General features: G+C 54.2%; 1 protein-coding gene across 2 annotated transcripts in view; it reads right to left on the minus strand.

The window, feature by feature from the left end:
- The window catches only part of LOC133358204 (bone morphogenetic protein receptor type-2-like), a 68,486-nt gene that overhangs the window by 32,758 nt on the left and 11,340 nt on the right, over positions 1 to 24,388 (minus strand). For both annotated transcript variants that reach the window (XM_061576442.1, XM_061576441.1), the window contains exon 2: positions 897 to 1,040. In XM_061576442.1, coding sequence (XP_061432426.1) covers positions 897 to 1,040 — 144 coding nt within the window. The remainder of the gene's footprint in view (positions 1 to 896; positions 1,041 to 24,388) is intronic.

Below are 24,388 nucleotides of genomic sequence, written 5' to 3' on the forward strand. Positions count from 1 at the left end.
GGAGGAGGATGAGGGGGAGGAGGAGGAGGGGGAGGAGGGGGGGAGGAGGAGGAGGAGGAAGGGGGAGGAGGAGGAGGGGGAGGAGGGGGAGGAGGAGGAGGGGGAGGAGGAAGGGGGAGGAGGTGGATTAGGGGGAGGAGGGGGAGGAGGAGGAAGGGGGAGGAGCAGGAGGGGGAGGAGGAGGAGGAGGGGGGAGGAGGAGGGGGTGGAGGAGGAGGGGGAGGAGGAGGAGGGGGAGAGGAGGGGGAGGAGGGGGTGGAGGAGGAGGGGGAGGAGGAGGGGGAAGAGGAGGAGGAAGGGGGAGGAGGGGGAGGAGGAGGGGGACGGGGAGGAGGAGGAAGGGGGAGGAGGAGGAGGGGGAGGAGGAGGAGGAGGGGGAGGAGGAGGGGGAGGAGGAGGGGGGGAGTAACCTGTACCCCAGTCAGCCGGGCGGGCGTGCAGGTTACTCAGACACGTGGACACGCATTCAGCACAGACACAGACAAACAAAGATAGATGGATACACATACACAGACACACGAGACAAAGATCCCCCGAATAGCCTTAACAGACTGTTGGGGGAAGTGCTGTTAGCGAGCAGCTATAAAGGGCAGCACGACACACGAGGCGGTGGGTGGCCAGCATCACGCCCGGCCGCCTTTGTCTCCCGAATGGCGATGTTTACACACCGCACCAAGTACTCATTTGCGGCCGAGTCGACCTAGGGGAAGCCCAGAACCGATTCAGACAATTGCCAGTGGCGTCGGTGGTCGTGAGTGGGAATCGAACTCGGCTCGTCGGGTTCGTAGCGCGGAACGCTAACCGCTACGCACCACACACAGACAAAACACACACAGACAAAACACACACACACATACATACAGACAAAAGACAAACACACACAGACACACACACACCTTGAGTGGAGGCCCGCAGTCCCTGGCTCGTGTTCTTGTAGTAGGCGAAGCAGGCGTCCTTCTCGTCGCACAGCGTCACGTTGGGTGCCTCCCCTGCCGTGGAGGGCAGCAGGGTGCTGTAGCAGCGCACGCGTCCGCTGGCTCCTGCACTCGAGCGCGCACACACACGCACACACACGCACGCACACACACACGCACACACACACACGCACACACACGCACACACATACACGTAAACAGGCGTGCAAACACACGTACACGCGCACGCACACATACACCTAAATACACGTGCGCACGCAGACACACACGCGCACACACACGCGGCGAGCCCCGCGTCATCAGCATGGCTGAGCCACGCGGACAGAAACGCATCACCGAGGCTTCTGCAGCAGCAAGGGGATGGTTGCCGTGTGGGATCCTGATTGAGTAATTGGCCAGGCACTCTAATGTGTCAGCACGTGGGTTTGTTTAGTCAAGACCAGGTACATTGTGTGGCGTTTAGCTCCGGGAGGAAGAACCGGAGAACACGCGTGCACGTTGAACTTGTTCCAACGGTGCCAAGTCGGAGATGCGAGAAAACCGGAGGAAACCCAACGCAGAACGGAGGGAAGATGGAGAACAGACAAAACTCCACGCAGATAGAAGCCCCCCGAGTTAGGAATATAATCCAGCCCCCCCCCCTCCCCACACCCTTCGTGCTACCACCTCCGCGTCATTATCAGGGCACATCTGTTTGCATGCTCAACGCAAGTACGTGTGGTTAATGCAATTAGGTAGAAATATGGTGTTTGAACATCTTTGCACCGGATTTATTTCCAGAATGGGTAAAAGCTATTCTTATTTTTCAAATTACAATTATGCATCAAAGGAAAACATCTTCAGCAAGGAAGGACCTACAATGTGAATGTCGGCCGAATTTCATTCACGAGGAGATTGGAGAACCCAGGGAAACCCCAGCGTACATACATGGTGGCGGCAACTCGCAGCCTACGACGACTGGGTTGCTCTAGCAGTGATCACCCATCCAATCCCCAACCATTCTCCCATCCAGCTTGGCTTCAAGAGCTGACGAGATTGGTGGTTCCGGTCACATGCTAAAGCATTTTCTGTGACGAAAGCTGCGATTGTGGGACTTGATGGGGGACCGAAGGGAGGGCAGAGCATACGACTTGGAGGTGGCGACTTCCAATGGAGGAACAAGAGGAAGTCTCCTCTACATTGACGAGATGTTAACTCCCTTGCCTGGTATGCAGGAGAGGTCGTGGGTTCGACCCAGATCCCTGTTGTATATTTGGAGTTTGCGTGTCTCTCTGTCTCCCGTGGTGGCGTGGATTTTTCTCTGGGTCCTCCACACGACCACGGGACGAGAGACAGAGAGAAAACACGCAAACTACAAATATACAGCAGCAGGCATCGTCAGGGTCGAGATCGAACCCACAACCTCCTGCACACCAGGCGAGGTAGTCAACATCTCGGCCTCGGGAGGCTGATACGTGTTCTCTCCACTGAGGCATCTGGCTCAGATTTGCGGTCTAGTTTCTTGAGATTTGTAAACGCCCCCCCCCCCCCCCACAACAAAAACAACTGGATGGCGACATGACCGCAACTCTTTCGTTGCGGTGGTCTAAACCGCACAATGGCCACATATTCAGTTCTTTGGGAGGCGGTGGTCAGGATGAGGCCGAGCGAGGGCTGTTGTACATCGCCGCGCGTGACGATAACTCCGACGGCTTTACCCGTGTGAGATTCCAAGCCAAAAAGCATAAAACCAACATTTGGGGAAGTTTCGCAAAAATAGGCAGCCTTGTTCGCGACGTCAAAAATCAACCTTAAAAATAATCGCTCGCCGATTGGCTTCATGTTTAAATGCACGTGCTTAGTCTGAGCAGGACACTAAAACCTCAAGTGACACTTGCCACAAAGCGGAAGGCCGAGACCACGCGAGATTATTGATGGGCGAGCGCCGCCACCGTCCCACACGTGTTTTCGCGAGTTCACGACGGCAGGAGGAAAACGAAAGGGCAGGCCCACGAGGAATTCCACGCACGTCCTGTGCACGCGGCCCCCGCTAAGATGGGGGGGGGGGTGGTGGGGGGGCACCGACAACCCCCCCCCAACTCGCGCCCCCTCCTCCGCGTCTCTCGCTGCGCCGTTTTCGTGTTTTCGGCACCAACATCTGAACGGAAGCGCCCACAGCCTGCCCTCCTCTTCAGATGGCAGAAGCGTTGGCAGTAGCGATCTCGCACACGAACCCCTCTGCTTTGATTACCTCCCCCTTCTCTCACGCCCCCCCACCCCGCCCCCCCCCCCAACCCCGCCCCCCACCGCGGGAACGGCCCTGCAAGCGGAACCCCGAGCGCACCTGTGCCCCCCCCCAAGTCGGCTACGACTCCTGGAATCAACCCCCTGGATGCCGGCCACCACCACCACCACAGCGGCACGGTGGTGGTGGTGCTGATGGTGGTGATCGGCGCGTCAGGCGTTCAGCAACAAAGACCCCCTCTCCCCCCCCCCCCCCCGTGTAGCCTCCACAGACTGTTGGGTCAAGTGCTGTTAGCGAGTAACACCTATGAAGGCCGGAACAGCACACGAGGTGGTGGGTGGCCAGCACCACTCCCGGCCGCCTTCGTCTCCCGAACGGCGATGTTTACACACCGCACCAGGTACTCAGTTGAGGCTGAGTCGACCTAGGGGAGGCCCAGGACCGGGTTCAAATAATGCGTCACTGCTGTTGGTGGCAGTGAGCGGGAAAGGAACGCCGGGTCGCCGGGCTCGTAGCGCAGCGCGCTACACGCTGCACCACCGCTAACAGCTGCACCACCGCTAACAGCTGCACCACCGCTAACAGCTGCACCACCGCTAACAGCTGCACCACCGCTAACAGCTGCACCACCGCTAACAGCTGCACCACCGCTAACAGCTGCACCACCGCTAACAGCTGCACCACCGCTAACAGCTGCACCACCGCTAACAGCTGCACCACCGCTAACAGCTGCACCACCGCTCTAGCCCAAGACAACAACATGACGTGCACGACACCTGCACTGGGGAGTTTAGCGGCGTGAACGACGGCCGATCAGAGCCGCGCTCTGCCGAAGCAGCCCCCCATCCCCACAGCCACCCTGAAGCCCCAATCCCTTCCTCTGCAGCCTCCTCCCACCCCCTACATCCCCATACCGCCAGTCCTCTGCTCTCCATCATGCGTCGGTCTCCTGCCCGGCCGAGGGGGGTGGGAGGATGAGGCTGGGGGGGGGAGGAGGCGGTGGGGGGGAGGAGGCGGTGGGGGGGAGGAGGCGGTGGGGGGGATGAGGCTGGGGGGGGGTAGGAGGCGGCAGTGGCAGCAGCAGTGGAAGGGGAGCCCCTGCTGCTGCTGCTGCGGTGGTGGTGGTGGCGGCGACAGGAAGGCCGCCGGCTGCAGTCACGATCATCTTCCTGCCACGAACGGTCACATTGTAGCCGGCAGGAAGTGGGATCTCGTGGGATTGCCTCCCCCTCCACCACCACCACCACCACACACCCGACCGGTACGGCCCCTCCCCCCATCGCAAGCACCAGCCCCCCTCCCCGGGCCGAGGGAGGGCGCCCGCTCCGCTCGGCGTGCGGCGCCGTCCGAGTGGATCTCGGGGATTCTGGTGCGGGACGCTCCGCGCCGCCTCCTCCGCCCCGGCGAACGAGCAACGAAGCAATGCGGCACAACCTCTCCCGACGTGGGGCTCTCAGTAGGCACGTGGCAGGAGCTTCCTCGCACCTCCGATTAGCACGGTTGGCTACGTACGGTGCGAAAGAAGTTCAACATACACATCACATAAAAGCATTAAACTGACATTGGTGGCAGTTCCACAAATGGGTCCGTTTCAATCACAACAATGTCAAAACCTCCCAATGGCAGTGCTCACGAGGAGGGGGGGGGGGGAGTCTACCTAATTTAAAGAAAATAAAACAACGTAATTGGTTTTCGCCAAACATCCCAATGTTGAAAAATAACCTGAATTATTACTCAATTGGGATCACACAGAGCAGCAACAGCAGCAGCAGCAGCGTCGCTCTCACTACTGCTTTCAAACTTGGCAGGAACCCTCCTCCTGGAAAAATCCTGAAACTCGGTGACACTTTCCAGGGTAAACAAGCTGAGTGATAATGGTAATAATGTTTACAATAATAAGGCGAGGAGCAGTTACTTTGCAGGCGTTGGTTCTCCGTTTGTTTCCCGCTTCCTGATGATGTGAGACACGTGGTGGCTGTGACGATGTGAGACACGTGGTGGCTGTGACGATGTGAGACACGTGGTTGTGACGATTCTGATGATCGGTGCCATCCTCCTCGGCTCGAAACCGAGAAGAGATCGCTCCTCTCCTCTTGTGAACGTAGATCTCGGCAATGACCCCCACGACCCCCACCCCCTCACTGCTCGGGGTCCTGCTCTGTGCAACTCAGGTTTAGAGTCGACGTCGCGTAGCCAGGCGTACAACTCAGAGACAGGGTGAGTCTAATTTTAATGAGCCGCGGGATTTGTGTGTCCGTTCGGGGGCGATGGTTGCACGCCAAGTGCTGTGGTCCCCAATCGACGAAGAGTTTTTTGATCTTCGCCAAATCGATCGATCGATTAATCCTCCTGAGTATATCGATCGCGTTCGTTTCTAAACTAAACTAAACTTTGTATTTGATCAGGTAAGGCCCACTGAGCTATGTAGCTCTTTTTCAGAAGCAACATGGCGATCACAAATGATATTTCATTGAAGTGGCTTATCACGTAGAAATGTATGGCACCGGAATACTATAAACGCACGTCGATTTTAAATGTGGAGGGCAAAACCAGAGGACCCAGAGAAAAATCAACGCCACCACGAGGAGAACATTCAAAATAACAATATACAGGTGTCAGGGGCGGGGTCAAACCCACTTCTAAATCTTTTGTAATCATTTTTGTATTACTTTAATATAAAAAAATGTTAATTTTGATTAATGTTTATTTTTCTGACTTTATGTGAACGAAAAAACAAAAATTCGCTCGTTTTCTCATAGAAAATAGGTAAAATGTCACTGTCCTGGTCACAAAAGCAAAGTTTGTGGGGAATAATAGCCATTTTCTGTACTTTTGAGGTATAAGTAATTAGGAAATAACACTTACTACCCAGGAAGAGAAAGTATTACACAGTGTAATACAAAATGAATGTGTAATTGCGCCGTTCCTAGAGTGCAATGCTCTAGGTAGTGCGCGCTCATCACACACAAAGTGCTTGCCACAAATGAACCACAACAATACCTCGCTGCTGATCTCGTCAAGGAGCACAAACCATCATCACGCGAACTGCGCTCATCCTCGCAGCAGCAGCAGCAGCGGCGGCTTTTGGCTCGGGCATCGATCAAATAAAGTCGCCGCATCGCACGCGTTGAGACACGCTTCTGCGGCCGTCTGGAATGCTCTTCCTTCCGATATTAGGAAGCAACCGCAGCTTTGCACTTTTGAATCATCATCTCGATTGAAAGCTCATTTCTTTAGAACTGCTTTTGTGTTTAGTTTGTTGTCCTTCTCCCGCACCTCCGATTTGCACGGTTGGCTACGTACGGTTCACTGAAGTTTAACACACACACATCTCGCTCCATCGATTATAATCTCTTCTCTGCATCTCTCTCATCTCACTTCATCTCTTATCTGTCGTATACATTTCTCTGGTCCCACCACTCGGAGATCAAAACATTCAACACACAGCAGGCCCGCACCCCCGCACGCCCTCCACCAGCATGACGCCGCGGGGTCTCGCCTCTCGCACTGCACGATGATGCTCCTAACTCGTGTGATACATTCAAGGCGACGTGTCACACACTCGACACAACCTTGCCAGTCGGGAGCGATGCTGATGCTCTGCACGCAATCCCCAATTGAGTCAATTTGCGATTTCAACCTTCAAATTGTGGCTGAACTTGGACCGACGGACGCAGGCACACAACGAGCGGCCTGGCCTGCTCAGCTAGATCGACGTCGCGGAATCATTAAACGCCCAGCACGGCGATCGCAGACGGCACGTGTTTGTAGAGTCAACAACGATCCCCGTGTCGCCTGATCAGACTGTTGGGGCAAGGTGCTATTAGCGACTAAGCAGCACCTATGAAGGCCGGCACGGCACAGTACGGGGCTGGGTGGCCAACACCATGCCCAGCCGCCTGTCTCCCCACCGGTGATGTTTACACACCGTACAGGGCTACTCATTTAACGCACACGTGCGTGCACGCACGCGCAAACGGCAGTGGGAATAACCAGGGTGGCCGGACAGATTTAAACCGTGAAGCTCTGCCACAGGCGGCGACAACCGCGCTACCACCACCACCACACGGAGCTGTGTCGCCGTGAGCATGTTTGAGACAAGCGCGCACCAGATTCGGGGAAACCAATCGCTGAGATGGCCATGCAAGTCGTGGATGGGAGATGTTTACACATCGGCCCATGCGCGTGCTCCTTTCAAGGCGGAGTGGAACTCTGGTGGGAGACTCAGGAATCGAATTCGGGTCGCCGAGTTCGTAGCGCGGTGCCTGACCCCACTGTGTCGCCACTGCTCGCCTCCCGGGCACGAGGGTGGGGGCACAGTGCCTGCACGGCGCCAGTAGCCCGCACTCGCGTTGGGAGACCGCCACCCTGGAGATCCACAGGCGGAGTCACAGCGCCATGTGCCCGCACCGTCGCAGAATGATCGCGGGGACGATCGCGGAAAGTTCGCGGACCCGTCGCGGGCCAGTCACGAAACAATCTCGCAATGATCGCGACCCGATCGTGGCGTCACTCCCGACGACGACGTCGTGGCGATCTCTCCTGTCGCCACAGCTAATTGAAAATACTAAAAACCTGTTCTTTTATTTTGCTAGGTAAGGCCCACTGAGCTGCTATAGAGCTATTTTCAAAAGCGACCTGGACACAAATGATAGCTCAACGAAGTGGCTTACCGGCATGTGTAAATGTACAGCAGCTACATACTATAAATGCAGAGTTGATCCTAAATATGGAGGGAAAAACCAGGGGACCTGGAGGAAAATCCACGCGACCATGGGGAGAACATGCACAACTCCCGCACCTCCGATTAGCACCGTTGGCTACACACGGTGCAAAATAACTCCAACATGCACACACACACACATATACAGGCGTCAGGGTCGGGATCGAACCCACGGGCCTCCTGCATACCAGGCGAGGGGGTTAACATCTCGCCACCGCGGCACCCACATCTGTTGCCAGAGAGGACCGGTCCCCCCGATCAAATAAACACCGCGCTCAGAGGCGGAGAACGGATGAGCCGCAGTCCCTGTTGCTTTCCCAAAAGTGTGCCCTGGAAACTAAACACGCGGTCTGAGCTTCAAGCCAGAGATCCCAGACCAGGTGACGCCATCGCTCATGACTCACTTGGCCCGGAGGTCAGAGCCTGGCCAAGTCCATTGTAAACATTCTGACAAAAAAAAGTCTCGATGCCAAACGCAAATCAAACTTTGGCGTGCCCAGATTGCGCCGTTCAGCACGTAACTGCCGAATTCATGTGCATACTCAAACTCTACGCAGCAGTGGCAAGCAGCAGCAGCGGCAGCAACGTTTCGGTGTTAACACGTGCACGGAAGCGGGAGAACGTAAACTCCTGTGAAGATAAATTGGGGCACAGCAGCCGCTGGTTGAACGAGCGAGGCGTCTCTCTGCTTCCACGAGGCGATCGTACATCCAGCAGGCCCGAGCCATTACACTCACGACGAACACGACATCCCTCCTGCACTCCCGGTGTTCTCGCTTGCTCAATGAAAGGTTGCTCTTCCCCAGTTGCCACGTTCGTTTCCGTCACGCGGCCTCGTTCGCGCGCTACCGCCCTATTATGTATGTGTGTTGAACTTCTCTCACACCGTACGTAACCGACGGTGCTAATCGGAGGTGCGGTGTACGTGTGTACGTGTGTGATGTCAGGTCACCATGATGTCAGGTCAGGTCACAGCGATGTCAGGTCAGGTCACAGCGATGTCACACCCCCTCGTGTGCTGTGCTCGCTAACTGCAATTGCCCCAACAGCCTGTCCAAGCTATACGGGGGATCTTTGTCTTTTTGTGATTTCAACGGAGTCATTTTCAGGTAGTTCGTGAGCATTGGAGCGTTTTGGGCCAATACCAGTTCCGGCTCCACCGCTGTGTGCACGATTTAGCGGTGGGAGGAAACGAATTCCAGGATGGGCGGGGGAGTCGGGTGGGGGGAGAGAGACACAACGCGCAGAGTCCGTGCAGACCGGCGCCGGAGTCGGGATTCGAATCCGTGCCCCCCCCCCTTCTTCTGCTTGACTCATTGCACACACAAAGTAACACAAACGAACCACGACAAGACCTCGCTGCTGATCTCGTCAAAGAGGAATGAACCATTGTCACGTGACCTCCGTTTGTTATCCTCGCAGCAGCAGCACCAGCAGCAGCGTTGGGCTCGGCCATCGAACTAAGATGGTCAGCGCATCGCGCGGCGCTTTCAGATGCTCTTCCGCGGCCGTCTGGACTGCTCTTCCTTCCGATATTAGGAAGCCGCCGGAGCTATGCACTTTAAAACCCATCATCTCGATTGACAAACTAAATTCTATAGAACTGATTTTTGTGTTTAGTTCGTTTTCGCTTCCCCCGCGCCTCCGATTAGCACCGTTGGAAACGTGCGGTGCGAAAGAAGTGTAACGTACACACACACACATACACACATACACACACACGCACACACAATGCTGCGAGGCGTGAGCGTCACCGACTGCGCCGACGTTGCCGTCACGAGCGCGGTGGTGGCGCCAGGCGGGCGGCGAGCGGAGCGCAGCGACCCCGTCGCCACCCGCCGACGGACGGAGCGGGCCCCTCGGGACCGCCGAGTTTCCACGAGGGCCAACACGCGCTCCCGTCACCCTGCCCCCACCTACCCCACCCCGCCCCCCACAAAGACAAAGATCCCCCGTGTAGGCTGTGAAAGACGCGTTAGGGGCAAGTGCTGTTAGCGAGTAGCACCGATAAAAGCCGGCACGGCTCACTCGGGAGTTGGGTGACCAGCACCACACCCGGTACGATGTTTGCACTGAACTAAACTATTTCTATATAACCAGTAACGACCCGCTGAGTTGTGTAGCTTTTTTTTCATAAGCGACCTGGCCGCAAATTATAGCTCGAAGAAGTGGCTTGTGATGTGGAAATGTATAGCAGCCAAATACTCTAAATGTTGATTCTAAATGTGGAGGGAAAACCCGGAGGACCCGGAGAAAAATCCACACGACCCCGGGCGGGGTGAGAGAGAGAAAGAGAACTTGCAAACTCCAAATGTACAGGCGTCAGGTTGGGATCATAACCTACGGACTCCTGTATAAATCAGGCCAGGCAGTTAACATTACGCCACTGCGGGGCTGCACCAGGTACTCATTTGAGGCTGAGCCGACCGAGGAGAGGCCCAGTACCGGTTCAAATAATCATGACTGCTTGTGGCCGTGAGCGAGAATCGAACTCGGGTCGCCGGGTTCGTAGCGCGGCGCGCTAACCGCTGCGCCACGGCTCCCGCTACCCACACTCCGCACCCCACCCCGTCGAGTCGACCACGAACGCGTCCCGGCAACTCGGCAAGCCTCGCGGCCGGCGCCAGCCGAGGGGCCCTGACGCTTGGCAGAGGCGGCGGCGGCGGCGGCGTCCCGGACAATGCGCCCGGCGCGAGCGCTCGGCGCACGGCCCCCGCCGGCCCCAATGGCGCGCGACCGCGCCAAACAATTGGACCTGGCAGCCGGCGGTCGTTTTGTGGTCTTCACGTCGCCGATTAAAACACAATTGGCCATTTCAGTGCGGCTTCTGAGGGTTTATGCTGTATCAATATTTCCAGTCGTGTAATTTAATAATGACGTTTAAAATGTATTTTTTTTATTAATGAGATGCATGCATTGCTTTGGTGAGGTTACACGTTTGACCTCGGAGACTAATTTACCTGTTTCTAAATTGATGCACATGCTATGATCGCATTATAAAAGTCCAAGTCACCACTTAAATATCCATTTGCAAACTCCAGCTAACATCCTATACCTATTACCGAGGGCCTTATTGATTCCCCACCGTTCATTGCAGATCCCTAAAATCTAAACTCAGTCATTTAATTTCGAACACTTGTTAACACATTAAGGGGAGGCCTGGTTTGTGATGGCAGAGTGAATGGAGCCTTAGTCCCACACAGTGTGACGATACGCCGATAACCCTGCGTGTGCCGACCTTAGCTCAGCAGTGTTGAGCCGGGTTGTTGCGCTGAGGGGTGGCCACCACCGCCAACCAACACCACCAGGGCGTGCGAGGTTGTGTAGACGCGGGCTGCAGTGAGGTGCGACCAGGAGGATGGCGGTGGGGAGCATCTCCCCCTCGTGCGCGGTGCTGCTAGGTTGTCTCCGGGGCTCTCCGCTTTCCCTTCCCCACGCGAGGCCGCAAAAAAAAACGCTCTCGGGGAATTCGCGGCCAAACAAACCGATGTGGCAGGAGCCTCCGGATGAAAACGTCTCGAGACCGGCCGAGCAAAGACGGGAACGGTCACGTGCCCGCGACCAACGGCGCGTAAACAACGATCGCCACGCCGCGACCCGCTGCCGATCAGCGGAGCAGAAGATGCGAGCTGCTCGCGCGCCCATGAGGGCGAGGGCAGGATGCGCGCGTCAATGGGACCTCTACGTTGCGGGAAGACATCGAGACTGAACATCGGATAAACACACACGGGTTGGACGAACCACGTGTGCGCTTAAATAGCTTCGGGCGGTAAAAAAAAAAACCCTTAAATGAAGCACTCGAATGAGCGGTTATTAAATCACAGCCGCTCGGCCTGCATTGCGGACGACGCAAATTGTGGCGAGAAGCTGCGAACTAGTTTGATAAGGCACGGGAGGAAGCTGATATAACGGTGCTTAAGATAAGGTGAATCAAGGGGAGAGGACTTCCCACTGAGCGATAGCGCGACTCATCCGTGTCGTGCACTGCACATTGGACGGACGGCACTCTCCCTACGTGTCTGGCTTCCGTCCCGCACCTCCGATTAGCGCGGTTGGCTGAGTACGGTGCGAAAGAAGTTCAACATACACACATACACCGAACCTCCGATTAGCACGGTTGACTACGTGCCGTGTGGAAGAAGTTCCACATACATTCACCGCACCTCCCATGCCGTTAAAATATGTAACAATTGTTAAAAATCTATTTCTCATTTTCCATTGCTGGATGAAGGCATCCTCACTTCGTGCCAGTGGTCGGGTGGGGGGTTGTTTGACCAAACTTCACCACGCTGGTCAAAATATTTGAATCCAAAAACCTCAGTTTGTGATTTTACGCTCGCGTGGATGTTTATCGACGAATAGATGCATCGTCACACCTCTAAAGGGCCAGCGATTGGGCTCAAAAGGGCACTACGGGTGGCACAGTGGTAGCACCTGTGGTAACACCTGTGCCTCACAGCAACAGCGACCTGGGTTCGATTGCTGATCTTTAAAGGTGCATTGAATTTTTTTGATAGTCCTACTGATACTCCTGCTGTTATGGTGTGACTCATGCAGCCAGCTATGGCTGCAAAGTTTGGTCGTACATGTTATGTATATCGTTTATTGTTAAATTTGAATCACAGTTCCTATGATCACTGTTACATTGTTTTTATAGCTTGATTTTGGTGATTTCGAAACGTTTTGGTTTAGCCATATTTGTTTGTTGTAGTACAGAGTTAGACTGATAACTTTAATCTAAATTGTCTTATGGTTGTTATTCTTTGACTTGCATCCCACTGGGATTTTTGCACTCAGCATTGATATTCGGTGCTTTTTCTGGAAGACTTTGCTGTTTTTTCCTGGATTTTTCTGTTGCGCGTCGTCACTTTGAGATGTTTCTTGTTCATGTTTTTGTTTGTTGCGGTGGCACCCGATTCAAGAGGCGCATGGCTCGCAGGGCTATACCTAATAAATGAACTGAACTCAGCATGTCTGTGTGGAGTTTGTATGTTCTCTCTCCCCCCGTGTTCTGCGCGGGTTTCCTCCGAGTTCTTCAGTTTCCTCCCATGACTAAAACATCCAACCACATACAAGGTTCCTGCTATTGGCTAAACATCCCAGTTCTGGAAGCTTACCTGGCAAATTAGTGAACTGGGATTACACAGCAGTAGCAACAAAACACCCTCTCCTAAACAACAGTCTTCAGACTCAGCGAGACTTTCCTGAGTAAACAAGTGATGACCTTGGGATAAAAATAGGACTAAAGGCAAAAGCTGTCATGGTGAATAAATAAGTTGTTAGCTTTTTGTAGCAACATCGCACCTCATTGTGTGAAAAATTCCCTGCAGCGCCGTTTGGTGATAAGTTTAACGGCACTTTCGTTTTGTTCCCGACATCAAAAAGATCGCATGCGTTTCGCAACGTATACTGGCTCACGCAACGGACGGTGCATCAATGATACTGGTCGTGAAAGAGCGCCCACGTGTGAGGTTCACACATCAGCGAGACTCCCGTGGCTCCAGCAGGTGGCCCGTGTGGCTCAGACGTCGGAGCTCCGAGCCAGCGCCGCTGAGAAGAACCTGGGTTTGAATCCAGGCAGCGGCCCATGTTGAAACTGGGCTCTAAAGTGTCACGGGATGATGTTCTTAGCCTGGTTAAAAAGCAAACCCGGTCAAATTATAATCAGTTCTGCGTTCAAGTTGTACCAGTGGCAGCTCAGAATTTAAATATGTAACTTTGACTGTCATGCGATGAGCAGTACTGTTTTGGGCAACAGCAGTGTGTGAACCACTTGAAGGTATTTGAGAGGTAGCTCTACGAAGTCTACTTCCACGGGGTATCCCCTAATCTGACATGAAAGGCTTACACCGCTCTTTGAGAAATAGGAGCAGATCGCTTGTCTCATCCAAAGATACCGATAGTGCCAATTGCGAGAAAATTACAAAAAGATGCTCAAAGGGTTCAACTCGGTCAAACGCAGTGGAGCCAGGCAGCGGTGGGAGCGGCCGACGAGTTGGGATGAGCGATGGTCACAGGCAAGGCCGGCTCCACGAATTCCACGCGCATGTGTTCGCGTGTGTGCATGTTTGTGTGTGTGGGGGAATGGTAGTTAGTGGGGAGCGATAGTGTAGCGGTTAGCGCCACGCTGCGCTATGAACCCGGCGACCCGCGTTCGATTTCCGCTCACGGCCAATACCAGTGATGATTATCTGAACTGGTCCCTGGCCTCCCCTAGGTAGTTTCATCCTCAAATGAGAACCTGGTGCGGTGCGTAAAAACATCGCCATTGGGGAGACAAAGGCGGCCGGACGTGGTGCTGGCCACCCACCCCTTCGTGTACCGTTCAAGCCTTCAAAAGTGCTACTCGCCAACAGCACTTGCCTCTAGAGTCCCGTTAAGGCTACCCGGGAGGATCCGCGTCTTTGTCTGTGCGTGTGCCGCGGCAGCCCCTCGCACGAGCCCCTCGCACGAGCCCCTCGCACGCCCACGCACGTGGCGAGGCAAGGGGAGGCAGCGGCAACTGCCGAGGAGAGCAAACGGGGAACAGATGGGAAGAGCAGCCGACGACATCGACACACAACCAACTGCCGCACAACGCGTCGACTATCCCGGGGCCTTCAACAGTCCTGGGGTCGTCGACCGCCCCGCGACGACCCGTCAACCATCCCGGGGGTGTCCAACGTCCCAGGGACGTTGACCCTGTCAACATCCCGACCGCGCCGAGCCGCAAGCAACAGCGATGCAATTCGGCTTGGCCGTTTGCCGAGCGAAAGGCTGACGATCGATTGCCTTTGGAAACACTAATGTAGACACTCATGTAAATAGTGTACGTTGGAACAGCATTGGCTCCAAAAGATATTCCTTTGGGGGCGCTCTGTAGGAAACCAGCACTGATATCCAATCCGACTGCGCTCATTCCAAAGTTATTCAGCCACCTATGATTTGTGTAGGCGTTGTTTTAAACTTGCATGAGACCTTGGATTCGTGCGAGTCTCATTTGTGCGTATGTATGTTGAACTTCTTTCGCGCCGTACGTAGACAATTGTGCTAATCGTTCTGTGTTGTTTGATTTTAGTTTTTAAATCCACGTTGCCGGAATAAGACTTTTTTTCTTAAGCGTCGGCATCGCTTGAAGGATCAACAACAGATGGAGAGAATTAATGATGTGGTTGTGGCCAAAAGGGGGGAAAACATAGCCGAGGGTAAGCCCGAAATGGGTGAAATCGGAACGCGTGTGGGAGTGAGATGGAATCCAGATGCTGGGAAGGGAGACGGCGGGTTTGGCGTTGACTGATCTCCAGTCCACAACAGACAGAAGGAGGAAGATAAGGATGAGGATTTACATCGACTCGGCCATTTCAATACTGAAACGCTTCACGACGTCAATGAGGAACGTGGACCGACGGGGGTGGGGAGAAATGCGAAAACTACGGAGTGAAAACTACGGAGTGGGAACTACGGAGTGAAAACGACGAAGTGAAAACTACGGAGTGAAAACGACGGAGCGAAAACGACGGAGCGGGAGCTACGGAGTGAAAACTACGGAGTGAAAACTACGGAGTGAAAACTACGGAGTGAAAACTACGGAGTGAAAACGACGGAGCGAAAACGACGGAGCGGGAACTACGGAGTGAAAACTACGGAGTGAAAACTACGGAGTGAAAACGACGTAGTGGGGACATCAGTGAGCGCGGAGCAAGAGACGTCTACCAGAGGCCAGAGAGGCGATGCAGCCCACGGGAGAAACATTTATTCATTAATTAATTCACTCCGCACGTGGTTGAGACCGAGACACTCGCTTGCCGCGGAGCGCTCACAGAATTCGGTCGGAGCTGCTCGGGTCATTTGTTTACCGCGGGATGAGGGGGGGGGGGGAGAAAGGGGAGAGCACTGAACATAAACTGCGAGGCAAACTAACTTTGCACGTGTCAAGTAAATGAATCACCGGCTAAAGTCCTGCAGAGCAGTGATGGACTCCTGTCCATTCCCCGGAACTCTTATTATCGTCGTTATTACATTCGTACATATGTTGCACTTCTTTCCCACCGTACGTAGCCAACTTCGATAATTGGAGGTGCTGGGGGGGGGGGGGGGACAACACACTAAACACACAACAAGCTCGCTCTAAAGAAGTGAAGTTTTCAACCTCGGGTGCTGACGAGGGGCACGCTAGGAACACTGAACCCAATGCCCCCCCCCCCTGCCCGACCCCCAAAAGAAACGCGATAACAAGACGGGACGGGGAGGGGTCCTCCAATCCCCCGTGCCCCCCCCCCCCCCCACTGCCGCTCATGTCCCCCCGCACGCAGGGACTCTGGGAACCCTGGGGGCTCTTTTGTAAACAAACAAAAAGAAGAGAAAACTTTAAAGACAACTCAATCACACTTTGCCGAGCACAGGCCCTGGGGGACCCGCAGTGCCAGCGAAACAGCGGCAGGAGTAAAGTTGTAGTGGACAGGAGTTGGCGGTGCCTTCTTCAATCGAGGGAAGGTCATCGCTCGCTCGTAGGCAGAGCTCGGGGGGGGGGGGGGGGGCGGGGGGGGGCGATGACGGCAGAGAGACATTGCAAGGTGGAGCATTGCGAGGGAAGAGGCAGAAAGAGAATTGAGGTGAGCTGCAGTGTGGTGAGCTGCAGTGTGGTGAGTGGGTGGGTGAGTGGGTGAATGGGTGGGTGAGTGGGTGGGTGGGTGAGCCAGCGGGTGAGCGAGCGATTGAGCGAGTGAGTAAATGAGTGAGTGGTGAGTGAATGGTTGGGTGAGTGGGTGGGTGGGTGGGCGAGCGAGTGAGCGAGTGAGTAAGTGAGTGAGTGAGTGGTGAGTGAATGGGTGGATGAGTGGGTGGGTGAGCGAGCGAGTGAGTAAATGAGTGAGTGATTGGTGAGCGGGTGGGTGGGTGAGTGAGTGAGTGGGTGAGTGCATGTTGGAGGTAGGTGAATGGGGAGCGGTGTGCTGTGCGACGAATCCGGCGACCGGAATTCCATTCCCGCTCGCAGCCAACACCAGTGACGATCATCTGCACTGGTCCTAGCTGGGCCTCCCTAGGTGCGATTTGTGAAAACATCGTCACTGGGGAGACAAAGGCGGTCGGGAGTGGTGCTGGCCACCCACCTCCTCGCATTCTAGCAGCACTTGCCCCAACAGTCTGTTCAGGCTTTTCAGGGATCTCTGTCTGTGTGTGTACAACGTGTATATATAGAGTTACACATTCACACGTAAACACCAGTACGTGTAGACACGCTGTGTTACACGCACAGTGTACCCTGCGGGGACACAAAGCACGCCGGGTGGACAGCCCCCGTGCTCGCCTGGGACCGACCGTCCCACCACTGCCGGGACCCCTCCTCCCACTTGTCTCCCCCGTGGCACAACCGCGCGCTCTCTCAGCAGCCTGGAGGCGGAGGCTCCGGGCTGCGCTGAGATCTGCGACGGCCGCGCGCAGACAACCACCAGCACGGCGTGTTGACACTGCGGCCCGAGTGCCGCTCTGGCGGCAATAACACGGCCCATTTGTCTGCTATCGGCTCGCGGCAATCTGCCTCCTCGCCGACGACTGACGCAGGTTCGGGGCGTCACGCCCACGGAATCCCATTCGCGAACACCGCCCTGGCAGAGCGCGCGTCGGTTGAGTCTCAAGACGCGGCCACGGGAGGGTCCCGCGTACGGGAGACGACGTTCGGCCGATTCCCGTTTGCGAGTTTTTGTTTTTTAGATGTCGCGGCCGCGAAGCGAGTTTCAGACCCAGCGCGCGACCGCCGTTCGTGCCGCATTTGCTCGGCGCCGGGGAGCTTCTCCGGGCGAACGCGACGCGCTGGGCTGGGACCTGAAAACGCGCACCGGGCGGAGAGGAATTGGGGCGAGCGGCGGTTCGTGGCCTCGCGTGGGGAGGAAACCCTCGCTAGCAAACACCAAAAGCAACAAAAAAGCGAACAGTCTTGTTGTTTCGGTAAAGTCACGTAGAACGTAGAACGTGACTTTACGTAGAACGTGACTTTACCGAAAGAACCAAGAAGATGAATCCCTGCAGTCACGAAAGCTTTAAATCGAAAGTCTTGTTGTTGTTGTTCGTTTATTATCGTCGTCACTGATCTTTTCATCAACGATGGTGGATTATTATTATTTTTATTACCATTATCGTTTCATTTACTGTGATTGATCGGCTACGACGAGAGAGATCACATGAAGAAAGAAGCAACATGCAAGTAAGAACGAGAGCGTGACGAGGAGACGAAGAAGATAAAACCAAGACGCTTGTGTGTTCCCAAGCTTTAGCCAGGAAATGCTGACTGCCGAGTCATCGGGGCTGCATCAGCGGGGGTCTGGGTTGTGGTAGATGTGTGTGGGGTTTTTTTTTGTATTCAGAGAATTTTGTGGGATGGAAATGTCAGTGCCTTTAGCAGGAACACGTGACCGTTACACAAGGCAGTACAAAGACAAAGATCTTCCGTATGGCCTCAACAGACTGTTGGGCAAGTGCTGTTTTCGAGCACCTATGAAGGCCGGCACAGCACAGGAGGAGGTGGGTGGCCAGCTCCACGCCCGGCCGCCTTTGTCTCCCTCGCAACGATGTTTACACACTGCACCAGGTACTCATTTGAGATTGAGTCGAGCTAGGGGAGGCCCAGGACCGGTTCAGATAATCGTCACCGGTGTTGGCCGTGAGTAGGAATCGAACCTGTGTTGCCAGTTTCGTAGCGCAGTGCGCTAACCGCTACACCACCGCTCCCCCCCAGGTTCGTAGCGCAGTGCGCTAACCGCTACACCACCGATCCTCACGCACACCAAAGAGCGACTGAGAGATGTCTCACACTCTGCCTGTTGTTAAACCAGGAACCAAGTGGTAGGAAGAGGATGAGCCATGCACCCAAAATAAGCGCAATGAAATTCGCTTTCTCCAAATGTGAGTTTGTTTTCGGAGAGCGCGCGACCTGCTCTGGAGAGCGGACACAAAAAGAGGCGTTTAGCAGCGCGACTGCTTCGCTGCGATTGCTCGCATCGAGACAACTCATTGTCTCGGTTGATTTACAAACTAATTTTTTTCATTTCTCATCCTTATGTTGATTTACTGGGAGACGTTTGGGCCGGCTGTTCGTTCGGCTCACGACTCGAGGAATCGGCGCGGGGGCGAGACGAACCGGTCGGTGCTTCCTGGCGCGACCGTGCACCCAGAAGAGTGCAACATAAGACAAATTGGCGTCTTGCGAGACGCCCTTCGACTGTTCACATGAACGTTTGTTCAACTCTATCGGGCCGTAACAAAATCTCGCCGCTCGGTATAAATGGGAGCAGATCGCACGGGGCGAGGGGGCGGGGGGGGAGGCAGATTGGTGCCTGGGGCGAAATGGACGCGAAACGCATACAACTGCCCATTTGGTGACGATGGAGACAAAATGTCACGCACGGTTTTGGTTGTAACAAAAAAAGAATCCTCCGGCAAAAATAAAAAATTCGCCACGCCGAGAATCTGGAGCGCCACGAGATGTCAGAGCGGTTTGGATATCCGCAGTTGTCAACTCCGGGACTTATGAGCAGCAGCAGCAGTGGCCGAGCGCAGCCGCCACGAGCGGCTGCGAGCAGCGAGTGTTTATGAAGCCCGTGGCATGAGCGGTGCGTAAAAAGAAAAAAAGACTGAGAATAACCAGACGCAAGATCATGCTCGCCGGCGTTGTCTCGCGCCACCGGACAGAGTTGGAACGGCTATCTGCAATTTTACAATTTAACACTCAGATAAACCACAGTTCAACACCATTTCCGAGTCCAAATGAGAATGCGGCGGCGATAGGAATTATGGAATGCGATTTGATGAGATGACGTTGACCCGGACGCGGTCTTTGACAGCGGTGGAACGATTCGCCCGTCTCACGGACTCGCTGTCGCCGTCACCAGGCATTGTCACAATTCGGGACTCCAAACGTTTAAGAATCCGCAATGTGTTGCTGCGAATCTAGCGGCCTCTAGCGAACGCAGCAATCACCTTCACCCAATTACGTACAACGCACTGCACGAGCTTCCATTTTTTTATTATTAATTTACGAATAAACGCATTCAACTACGCAAACCAAGACTACATGCTGAGCCGTCGTCAGGGTGTGGCGAATCGGGTCGACTGCCCCAGGCCCCACGCCTCGGGGTGCCCCACGACGTCACGCTATCAGACGCATCGCGGCTTCGCGTGAAGGCGTTGGGGGGGGGGCCCACACGGCGTCATTTGCCCCGGGCCCCCGCCCCCCCATGGACATCCCTGCCTAGAAGTCTGCACCTCATCAACGCTCATCTTCATTGGCGGTCACGAGCCAGTGGTGGAAATTCCACATTCCTATGACAAAGTCCAGTCCGCACAACCACAGCTGACCGCCCACCGCGTTACGGGCCCCACGCCAGGTAGTGACGGGCTGCCTGCCCGGCCATCCGTGCCGCTGTTTGGGGAGATCAAAGACCTCTGCGAGCCTGACATTGGGTCCGACGTAACCTTTCACGGTGGTAACGACGCCGCTCGCTTGCCCAGGAAAGTCTCTCGTCGAGTCTCGGGATGTCGCTCAGGAGGGGTCGTCAAATGGGACGTTTTGCCCAGTCCCGTGAATGAGCGTTTGGCTTGCGGGCGGGAAAACCAGGAAAACACTCGGGAGAAAACACACAATGTACGTACGTGTGCTGAACTTCTTTCGCACCACCGTACGTAGCCAACCGTGCTAATCGGAGGTGCGGGCGGAAAGGACAACACAACTAAACACAACAACAAGCAGTTCTGAAGACATTCGTTTTCAAACGCTCAAATATGTCCATACAAATGGGAAACTAAAAACTCTCGGGGCGATGTGCGGAAACGGCGGCCACTGCCCAGAACAGAACCACGGGACGCGTAACGCAGATGCGGTGCACAATTCACTAACACGGAGGAGGAGGAGGCATCATCATCATCACAGCAGCGACGATCCACTACTCCGGACTCCGCAATCATCTGGCTCATCAACCACCTCGGTGTGAAATCACGGCTGTGGCTCGACATCAAACATCACCAGCCATACGAAGAAGAGACCCATAGACTCACGTGGAGATCCATAGACTTACACAAAGTCCCATAGACTCATACAGAGACCCATAGACTCACACAGAAACCCAGAGACTCACACAGAGACCCATAGACTCACACGGAAACCTAGAGACTCACACAGACCCCCATAGACTCACACAGAAACCCAGAGACTCACACAGAGATGTATATGACGAAAACATAATCACAGCATAATAGAGGGTTTTTTGGGGGGGGGGGGGGGTTAGATCGCGATCTAACCTCTGTTATGGATACTCCCAACAGCAATGATTCACCACTCCACCACTCCGGACTCTGCAATCATCTGGCTCATAAACCACCTCGATGTAAAATTATAGTTGTTGCTCGCCATCAACATCAGCAGCCACACGAAGTATGTAGAACTTATCTCGCACCGTACGTAGTCAACCGTGCTCAGCAGAAGCAGACTCGTGGTTTCAAGAATCTAGCACTGCCATAAAAAAAAACTAAATATTTTATTATATTTTACCCACTGACCGTGTTCGTGAGCATAAGGCAGATTTGAAACACAGTAGGACCAACACTTTGGCCGTGGCTGATCATTGTTTTAATGCGGTTGGCTCACACGAAATAGATTTCTCTAAGACGAAGGTACTTTGTAAGCCCACTGGCTATCAACAAAGATTTGTTCATGAAGCCATCCATATATACAGACACAGACACAATTTTAACCGAGAGGATGGGTACAAACTCAGCAATCATTGGAAGGACGTCATCAACCAGTTTATGTCATAAGTGGCTGTGATGTTCCCATCCTGCCACCTTCCGATGTAAGTTTTTTTTATTTTCCCCGTGGATTCCGCGCTCCGATTTTACATTAACAGGTTTAACGTCTCACACCAACATCGCCACCTCCACGCACCGACCTCGACGTGGCGGCGGCTCTGCGATCTCACACTAACACGCTAATCTCTCACATTCACATCGCCACCTCCGCACGCTCGTCGTGGAGGTCGCTCTGCGATCTCACACTAACACGCTAATCTCTCACATTCACATCGCCACCTCCGCACGCTCGTCGTGGAGGTCGCTCTGCGATCTCACACTAACACGCTAATCTCTCACATTCACATCGCCACCTCCGCACGCTCGTCGTGGAGGTCGCTCTGCGATCTCACACTAACACGCTAATCTCTCACATTCACATCGCCACCTCCGCACGCTCGTTGTGGAGGTCGCTCTTGCGATCTCACACTAACATGCTCATCTCTCACATTCACATCACTAGCCCCGCCCTTCCCACTTCGTTTATGACCCTTGGGCTACACCCATTTTAAACTTTTAATAACAACCAGCTTTCCCCCTCTTGTTTTCCTCCTAATGACGATAGCTGGTGTTGTGATCGAAACGTCATAGTTTTTTGTTTATTTTTATTAATTTTAACTTATCTACGTGACTTTACCAAAAGACCCAAAGAATATGTTTATGAAGACCATTGTGTTATGCTGCGCCGGTGTATACCGCCAATACGTCCAAATGTCATTGTAGACTCATGGCTGCCAGATGTTAACTACCTCGCTTTGTACACAGGAGGTCGTGGGTTCGATCCCGACCCTGATGCCTGCTGTATATTTGGCGTTTGCATGCTCTCCCTGCGGTCGCGTGGATTTTTCTCCGTTTTTTTCGCTCCACATTTAAAAACATGCGTTTAGAGTTTTTTCTGATACGATACGCCCACTTTGTTGAGCTATCATTAGTGATAGCCAGGTCGCTTCTGAAAATAAGCTACGTAGCTCAGTGGACCTTACCTGATAAAAAAGATATAGTTTTTTTGTATTGCTCAAGAAATATGAACAAAATTTATCAGCAAACATAACTTAGATTACTACAATCGCGTAAAACTGCAAATAACATGACTGAATAAAACACATTTTGTTAAATCAACAATAAACTTTTAGTTAAAAAAACACACACATACACGGCCGTCTACGTTTATACAATAAGCCGGCTTTAGGAAAAAAAACAAGGAACAATACAATAAAATAAAAGCTGGACATTCCTTATTTTTAGTTATCATTGTTTAGTTTTACAAAAAAATGAATCCATTGTCTAAACTTTTCCAGCCCCGGTTGGAATAAACATCTCATCAGAACAGTTCCTCAAATGAAAGGGGCCTTGCGTCGACAGGGAGGAGAGGTCAGAGGTCACGCGCGGTTCCTGCCGCGTCAAATGAGGCCCGGCGCCACGCTTGGCGTGCCTGACCTGCACCGCAAGGCAGTAGTCGTGGCGGTGGTGGCAGTAGTAGTGGCGGTGGTGGCAGTTGTGGTGGTGGCGGTGGTGGCAGTAGTAGTGGCGGTGGTGGCAGTTGTGGTAGTGGCGGTGGTGGCAGTAGTAGTGGCGGTGGTGGCAGTAGTAGTGGCGGTGGTGGCAGTTGTGGTGGTGGCGGTAGTGGCAGTAGTAGTGGCGGTGGTGGCAGTTGTGGTGGTGGCGGTGGTGGCAGTTGTGGTGGTGGCGATGGCAGTTGTGGTGGTGGCGGTGGTGGCAGTAGTAGTGGCGGTGGTGGCAGTTGTGGTGGCGGTGGTGGCAGTTGTGGTGGCGGTGGTGGCAGTTGTGGTGGCGGTGGTGGCAGTAGTAGTGGCGGTGGCAGTAGTAGTGGCGGTGGTGGCAGTTGTGGTGGCGGTGGTGGCAGTAGTAGTGGCGGTGGTGGCAGTAGTAGTGGCGGTGGTGTCAGTAGTAGTGGCGGTGGTGGCAGTAGTGGTGGCGGTGGTGGCAGTAGTGGTGGCGGTGGTGGCAGTAATAGTGGCGGTGGTGCCAGTTGTGGTGGCGGTGGTGGCAGTAGTAGTGGCGGTGGTGGCAGTAGTAGTGGCGGTGGTGGCAGTTGTGGTGGCGGTGGTGGCAGTAGTAGTGGCGGTGGTGGCAGTAGTAGTGGCGGTGGTGGCAGTAGTAGTGGCGGTGGCAGTTGTGGTGGCGGTGGTGGCAGTAGTGGTGGCGGTGGTGGCAGTAGTAGTGGCGGTGGCAGTTGTGGTGGTGACGGTGGCAGTTGTGGTGGCGGTGGCAGTTGTGGTGGTGACGGTGGCAGTTGTGGTGGCGGTGTCAGTTGTGGTGGTGGCTCTCAGTGACTGAGAGCTCTTGAACGTGTTGTTTATAATGGTGGTCCTGATGGTGGTCATGATGGTGGCGGCGGTGGCGGTGATGGTGGCAGTGGTGGTGGTGATGGTGGCAGTGGTGGTGGTGATGGTGGCAGTGGTGGTGGTGATGGTGGCAGTGGGTAGCCTCTAACGAGTAATGGGGGAACATCCATGATTGTTAGTATAAATATTTTTTCTAACTGAATAGAATTGTCTATGTTTATGTGGAGTATTCACGTGATGATGGTGCTTTCAGTGGCAGAATGGTGCCAGCAATGAGCATCGTGTATAAGCAAAATTAAAATTGACTTGACTTGACCATTGTTAGCGATTGTTAATGTTCCATTGTCATCATCATCAAGGCCGTAATTATAATAAATATTGGGGG

This window comes from Lethenteron reissneri, chromosome 61 (assembly GCF_015708825.2).
Source record: "Lethenteron reissneri isolate LAM-NWPU_2019-01 chromosome 61, ASM1570882v1, whole genome shotgun sequence".
Taxonomy (NCBI): Eukaryota; Metazoa; Chordata; class Hyperoartia; order Petromyzontiformes; family Petromyzontidae; genus Lethenteron; species Lethenteron reissneri.